The 7,515-nt window shown below is 43.5% G+C and overlaps 1 protein-coding gene across 3 annotated transcripts; it reads right to left on the bottom strand.

Annotated features, from left to right (window-relative positions):
- Positions 1 to 2,543: 2,543 nt before the first annotated feature.
- Positions 2,544 to 5,847, bottom strand: anxa3a (annexin A3a). Of its 3 annotated transcripts, none has more exons than XM_067227797.1 (13): positions 5,785 to 5,847; positions 5,534 to 5,569; positions 5,076 to 5,163; positions 4,805 to 4,899; positions 4,459 to 4,572; positions 4,286 to 4,376; positions 4,099 to 4,178; positions 3,884 to 3,940; positions 3,675 to 3,768; positions 3,449 to 3,544; positions 3,200 to 3,258; positions 2,907 to 3,029; positions 2,544 to 2,726 (listed from the first exon to the last, which is right to left on the bottom strand). In XM_067227797.1, the coding sequence occupies exons 2-13, from the start codon at positions 5,546 to 5,548 to the stop codon at positions 2,667 to 2,669; spliced, it is 972 nt and encodes a 323-aa protein (XP_067083898.1). In that variant the 5' UTR covers positions 5,549 to 5,569; positions 5,785 to 5,847; the 3' UTR covers positions 2,544 to 2,666. The 3 variants fall into 3 exon arrangements, with proteins under 3 accessions (XP_067083898.1, XP_067083899.1, XP_067083900.1); XM_067227798.1 differs by having other exon boundaries at positions 5,534 to 5,639; positions 5,785 to 5,836; XM_067227799.1 differs by lacking the exons at positions 5,534 to 5,569; positions 5,785 to 5,847 and adding an exon at positions 5,390 to 5,506.
- Positions 5,848 to 7,515: the final 1,668 nt, after the last annotated feature.

The following is a 7,515-nucleotide window of genomic DNA, read 5'->3' as shown; positions in this document are numbered from 1 at the left end:
GTCAACATCCGAGGGTAATTTCTAACCAGTGCACTTTATTTACGTGCAACCGCGATCGTTTGATTAATATTCGGTCACCTCGTGTCTTCTTCCTTCTCCTCACCGAACTCTCGTGACTCTTAGAACAAATAAGTGGGTGGTTTGTTATTGCCCAGACTGACAACCTAACCCAGGCGCTGTCCTTCCCTTCCTATTGTTATGATTGGTGTAAGGAGAGCGAACTCAGACAATGCTCTTCTCTGATGGGGTGGTGTGAATGACTGTCTATGCGTTTCACCTTCGGTATAGGAAGAACACAACCGCTTTAATTGTGTTATGCTAGTGTTTGGTCTCATCTTGTCGATTGATGCATACAATCAATTTGAAATCAAAAGTAAGGGCCTTATGAGTAAGAAACGTACCTTGTATGACATGTGACACGTATCATTCTGTCATAGTCGGTGCATCTCTTATTACAAAAAAAAATATATATATTTATTCGATGTAGGTGTAATGTTGCAGTATGGTTTTGTGTTGTAGGTTGAGTTACTGTATGTGACCGTCAGTGGGGATTTTCCAAGTAATATTGGGGGAAGTGGCATATATAGCATGTGACAGTCATTGCACAACTAGTTATCCACACGTTTAACAGTTACACATAAAGGTTTGAATTTGCAAATTATGTTTGCCTCCTAGATGATGAAAAAACGAATCTCTTAACTATGGACTTACACCAGTTAAACAAACTCAGACATTTTACACCAGCACTTAGTCAGGGACCCTCTGTCCTGCATATTCTAGATGTTTTCTTGCTCCGACACACCTGATAACAACCCTTTCATTTGAATAAAGGTGTGTTGGAGCTGGGGAACATCTAACCATGCAGGGCTGGGGTCTAGCATTGAGAAGGGCTGGACTAGATCACTGGACCAGGCAAAGCACATGGCTAAAACCACGATTACATAAGAGATGGAGGATAGTCACATGACTATCTGCCTGGCGTAGCGAGCATAAGAGACGGAGGACAGTCACATGACTATCTGCCTGCCGTCCTGGTGTAGCGAGGGGCTCGCTCACGTTGCTGCTCTCCAGACCTGCAGCCAGCTGTCGGTGTTTCTCCACAGGGCTGCTCCTCCACACACAACTTTGTGAACAAAGCTGTTTCAAACTGTTTCCTGGGTGGGATCCCTATTGGTTTACCAGTTACATTGTTGACTCTGTGGTCTTGATAAGAAAGATAGGAATCGCAAATAGCATCTTCACTAAAGCAACCTTTTTACTCACCGAAATGTCATCTCTCTCCCCAAAACACAGACACACAAACGCACACACACACACACACACACACACACACACAACGCGCACACACACACACACACACAGGTGGGAAGATAAATATGTTGTTTGGGAGTATTTGTTTTCTCTCCCACTCGTTGAAACAGAGAAGAAGAAAGTCCAAGCAGGACAGTTATATTAAAGGATGCTGCTCCTACATATTTCAGATGTTTTCTCTCAATAATCTTTGTAACCTCCAACCACCCTCAACACCAACAGGCAGCGTTTGTATTCCTGGAACCTCTTGCCCAAGTCTTACAGCATTAGACTCAGGGACTCCAAGGTTGTGGAAAATGAGAAGCATTGATTTACTAACTTCCTTAATGGACTACAGGCCCGCCTCAGAGCCGGCCTGTGTCTTGCTCTCCAGCGAGGTAACAGATGCTAGCAGGCCAGCTCAGAGGCCTAAGAATGCTGAGAGTTGAAACCAGGTTCTGTCTTTAGGTGCAAAACAGGGCTGAACACTCTTTATAACAGATCTGTGTGTAAATGAGGAATCCTAACCTCAGAGAGAAAAGGGGATCCTAACATCGAGGCAGTTGTATCAAGGAGACCAGTCACAGCCCCGAGTCCCGTTGGTCTGAAGAGACAACATCCCCATCTGCTGGACACTATCAGACAGAGGAGCCAGGACACAGTGAGACAGGAATACTGAATACTGTGTTTACAAACAGAGAGAAGTTAGGAATGAACCACCTACAAAACACAAAATAGCACATAGTTGGTGTTTTTATTATATAGGTTATGTATTATGTCAACTTTGCAATGTTTGCCTGAACATAACTTACACAGTACATGTTTATTGCATGACTAAAAACATGCTTGACAAACTGTTAAGCAAACATCAACAACCTTCCTTTTCACTGATATTAAATTCCTAATGTTTGCACTGTAAAGATTGTCTACCTCAACTGTACTTCTAACCACATATCTCGAGGAACCACGAGTTGAGGAGAAGCAGCTGAGAAGGTCCTATCATGCATCGTCTCCTCCAGAGGGTCAGTACAGTCTTCTGATAGTTTCGATGGGTATGAGACTTTGAAGAGAGAAAATAAACTTTCTAACCTCCTTAAGTCTTGTGGCTCTTAAGTTAGCTGTTCTATCCTGACACCTTCAAACAGTTGTACCATTTATGTACATTCAAACTTTCATTATTTCCTATACTATCAACTGCATGTATATGCTTTAATTTTTAAAGAGTTTCATTTGAAAAGAAGTAGATAATGATAAGAAATATGAGTATTGATTTATTGAGTGTAGATGCAGTAGGAACTGTCAGTACTGTCCTAAAGACCAACAGAACAGTCCCTGAAATCTCTCCCGGAGTGGAGTCAGTCGTCCCCGGAGTGGAGTCAGTCGTCCCCTCCACATATCTGCAGCAGACAGGCCCCCAGGTTTCCGGACACGTCAGACTAGAGACGGAAGTAGGACAGGGAAGGGCTCAAAACCAGAGCCCACGTAGGCCACGCCCACACGTAGGCCACACCCACACATAGGCCACGCCCACACGTAGGCCACGCCCACACGTAGGCCACGCCCCCCACATCCTCCAGGATAACCTTCACCATGACCTCCCCACCTCCTCTCCTCACCTTGATGGCAGAGTGCAGGGAGTGCTGGTATTGCTTCTTGAACTCAGCCCTGATGTCCAGCAGGTCCACCTCCGAGCGGCTCACCATAATGCGGGTGAGTGTGGCCTCGTCGGTGCCCCCTCCCTGCAAGCACAGACACACTCAGACAGCAGGCATGATCAACACAAACACACATGTGGAAACACACATGGAGCCCCGGGTGCTCTCTTCTCAAGGGTGCTCTTGAACCCTCGGTCACAGTCCAGGGTTCTCTTGAGGAACCCTGGGTCACATTATGAGACAGGCTGAGGTACCTTCATGCTCTGATGGAGAAGCTCAGCAAAGTATGCAGGGACACTCTTCACACACTTCACTGGTAAAAGAACACAAATAAACCCTTGTTAGCATCAGCGCTAACATCAGGAGGCGGCACCAATCCAGCATGTTGTTCCTGTCGTTTAACAACGCACTCTGTTAGCTGGCTAACTACGGCATCTAACCAAAATTGACCACCAGTACAGTGAAAAAACGGTAGTATCTGTGTGTACGAGTGTGTTTAGTACCGATAGCCACCAGCAGGTCTTCCAGAGGTCCAGACATCTCCCCCTCGATGCTCTGCTGAAGAGTCTTCCCACTAAGGCTGTGGTACTCCACCAGCGCTGGCGAAGCAGAAGCACGTACCCACATCAAGTCATTCAGATATCAGAAGTCCTTAAGTCCTAAAGTCCTTACTTTAACGCAAGGGCGTTTAACTGTTTAGTTTAGTTCAGGACAGAGGCGGGGGCCTACTTTGTCTGAGTTGAGGAATGCTCCTCTGGCACAAGATCTCTATGAACTTGGCCTCATCCGTTCCCCACTTCTTCTCTCCAGCATTGTACAAAGCCTGGTGACGACAGATCCACAAACATCTCTCTTACTTCTCCATCAAGGTGTGATGTGTTCTCATGTTATGACAAGACTGACAGTTGATTGAGAGGTAAAAGATAACACTATGCTACCTTGGCATCTTCTTTTGCTTTCCCTGCATCCACCTGTGTGCTCTCGTCTCTCTTGCCCTGGCAAACAACAACACATTTACACAACAAGATATCTGATAATTTTACTGGCACCGACCGTATAGTTTGGATTCTGTATTTTCAAATTGACAGTCCAGCCATTATTTGGCTTCTGCCAAAATTGAACTGGGTTCTAGTGTGGAGTCTAGCAGACATACTTGAGCAAGGAGGAGAATAGTGGTGCCAAATTCTTTTGTGGTTTCCTTCTTAAGATCAAAAGTCAACTTCCTCTCTGTTTCTGTGGAAGATAACACACAGCACAGGGAATGGTCCATCCGTCTGAACATTCAGGCCTTATTGACTTATGGAGGGTAAAGAAAAGTGAGTTCAACTCTCAATGCTTACCTTTCAAATAGACATCGCAGAGCACTTTTATCTGTTGGTTGGACCTTGAAGAGAAGATTTCTATCAAGATGCTGTCATCGGTTCCAACTCCCTGTGAGAGGACAGTTGTCCAGTGAGCTGGGATGGTTTAGACCACTCGAACAACACAGGAAGTACATGACGAGGTGGCTCACCTCCATGGCTCTCCTGACTTCCTGACAGTCGTACAAGGCTGGGGGCGTGGCCAGGGCCACCAGCAGCTTTTCAAAGTGCCCGTGGGTGTCGCCTTTCACGTCCTGCACCAACGTCTGGTAGAAACATAGGTCAGTAGGATGAGATGGTGTAGCTGTCCTCATAACATCAGAGAGAGAGAGCAGGAGACATATAGAGAGATAGAGAGAAGAGTGAAAGAGATAGACAGTGAGACAGTGAGACAGATAGACAGATAGACAGATAGACAGTGAAAGAGATAAAGAAAGTGAGAGAAAGTGAGAGAGAAATAGAGAAAGGGAGATAGATAGTGAGAGAGAGAGCTCTTACTTTGCCAGCGTCTTCCAGATAAGCTTTACAGATCACCTGACGCTGAGCATTAGTCCTGTGAGTTAGGATGTCAATCAGAGTCTCCTCTGTGGTGCCTGGGAAGGAGAGCCAAGGCTTGCTGGTTAGACAACACAGAGACTGCTAATGTGCCAGCTGATGATGGTGTTCACTGTTTTGAGGAGCTTCTTTGTCAACTCTCCAGAAGCCTAAATCATTCAAGACTTAAAAGCAGTTCATGAACATATACAGTCAATGAAAATTGTGCCGTCACCTAATCCCTTCATGGCCTTTTTAAGAGCCACAGCATCTTCTGTTGCATTGAAGTTAGCTTTGGGTTTGATGGTCCCTCTGTCCCCAGTCTGCACAGCAAATCAGTCTTTAGTATACATCCACCTCATCACAACCGATCACAAAGCCCTTTAGCACTTCAACCCCACCACTAACAACAACAACAGTTGACATGATGGTAAGAAGTGTGTATCTCCTGTCCTATATAATAAGTCCAAGAAGGATCCATGCAGAACTATTTGGATCGATGAAGCCCCAGTCCTTAACCCGGTAGGTGCTCTAGTAAAGTTGACTTACAACAGCAGCGAAAGAGTTGGGAGCGTCCGTGACACAGCTCTCCAAATCATCCTGCAGTTGTTTTTCAGTGTTAAAAACAAAGTGGCCGAACAAAAATAATCATGATGAAAAATTACATCAAAATGATTCATTAGGTATCCTTACCCATAAAGAAGCCATTTCGATAGTCGTTAGCGAAAACTAAAACAAAAACACAAAAAACGTAGCGTTGAAAACGCAACAGATGACACGTCCCATAGTGTCGGGAACCCTGAAATGATTAAATCTACTCAAGTAGACATAGCTTAATACAAAACCAAAACTAATAGATTAAAATAGTTAACTGTTACAAAGATAAAATGTATGACTTTCAACAAGCGTCGTAAAATAAACTGATTATATCTGGCGGGTCTTACCTGATGATTTTCAATGCGACCTCTCGTGACTCACGAACACTTCAGCGCCACACCCTTGACCTGCTGTGAAGACATGCAGGATGTGACGTGCTTGAAAACTTACCTGAGTTACTGATCCTTCCTACATTCAAGGTAACGATGTGAACCTTAGAAAGTGAAAAATCACTAGGGAAGGCCCCAATTACTCATCATATTGGCCTAGCAATAGCTCATTTTAATGAGGTTAGCATAGTCTATTGACAAATGTGAGGTAATGCTAGTATACATCTCTGTGTTATTCCTCAAGAAATTAACTTTTGTCCTAAAGATGCAGGGCTAGCATGAATCACTGCAGGTCAACTGTTACTCCGTTCTGAGTGTGGAGGCATGATAGACACCTTGGTAAACCTGAAAACTCTCATTCCCAAAATAACTGGAACAGTCACCTAATAAATAATAGAAATCCATTTTGACAGGAAATGTGGTTTAAATTTTTTTATTACTAAAAAGGCACCAAATACAGGTATCATGCTGACAGTATTGTAATTATTTCCATAAAATGATAGCACCAAAACAATGCTATCTCCCCAACTTCCCACAGGGTTTTTTGATAGGCACAAAGTATTATGAACAGAGAAAGAGAGAGAGAGAAAACAACATGGAGTGATTCAGAACATTCAGTGCAGTGAGATGTTGGGTTTCAGAAATTAACCGTCAAACCAGTCATCTCACCTCAAGCACACTGTGTTGATCATTCAACAGACTATTGAGAAAACTGAAGATAAACCATACAGTTCACATAATACATGATATGAGGGTAATATTGGAAAATACACAATATAATGAAACATAACATAATAATGGAAACTATGTCAGTAAATGAACACCGTCGATGTGGGACTGAACTGGTATGTACATGAGGAGAAAACAAAACTGAGGAATTGTGTCTTTTGGCAGAATGTAGGCATAAAACAGCAGACGAATATTGTAGAAAATACCACAATATATCCAGTATAGAGTTACAGCATTGTAGAGTGAGTGGGTTAGATACATTGCACTACCTCCAGTAGTACTCAAAAGTGCAGTTAATCAAAATTCTTGTTTTTCTCATCATGGTTAGCAAACAATAATAATGTTTCCTAGAGTCAAATTGGACACCCTTGAACAATACTTTGGATGATCTGTTTGGGTATTTGAAATGCATGAAAGATAAAATACTGCATGGCACTTTTTTGGGCAGCTGTTGTTATTCATGGTCAGCGTCAAGTAAAACTTGTACTACAATACATTGTAACATATGTTTAAAAAATACATAAGGCTTCAAGAACATAACTGCATATGAGGAGGGATTATGGTGGAATTGCACTTGAATGGGTTTCCTTTTCCACCCCATTAACCCACACAGGCTTAATACTTTCAAAGTGGTTCATTATTGTTGGCACTCAAATGAAATACGCTGAGAAACTGAACCATTCATCAAAAAACGATCTGGAGCCAAAGTGCCTGAGCTACCGAGGACAAGTCGAAGAACAAAACACTTCTGCTGACTTGAATAAATTGTTGTCGGATGGCAAAGTGGGAAAAAAGCTTGTACATTTAGTCATTTAGCAGACGCTCTTATCCAGAGCGACTTACAGTAAGTACAGGGACATTCCCCTGAGGCAAGTAGGGTGAAGTGCCTTGCCCAAGGACACAACGTCAGTTGGCATGACCGGGAATCGAACTGGCAACCTTCGGATTACTAGCCCGACT

The sequence above is a fragment of the Osmerus mordax genome, chromosome 24 (assembly GCF_038355195.1).
Source record: "Osmerus mordax isolate fOsmMor3 chromosome 24, fOsmMor3.pri, whole genome shotgun sequence".
Taxonomy (NCBI): Eukaryota; Metazoa; Chordata; class Actinopteri; order Osmeriformes; family Osmeridae; genus Osmerus; species Osmerus mordax.
Note: the sequence above shows the minus strand (reverse complement) of the source record. Positions and strands in the feature narration are given on the sequence as shown.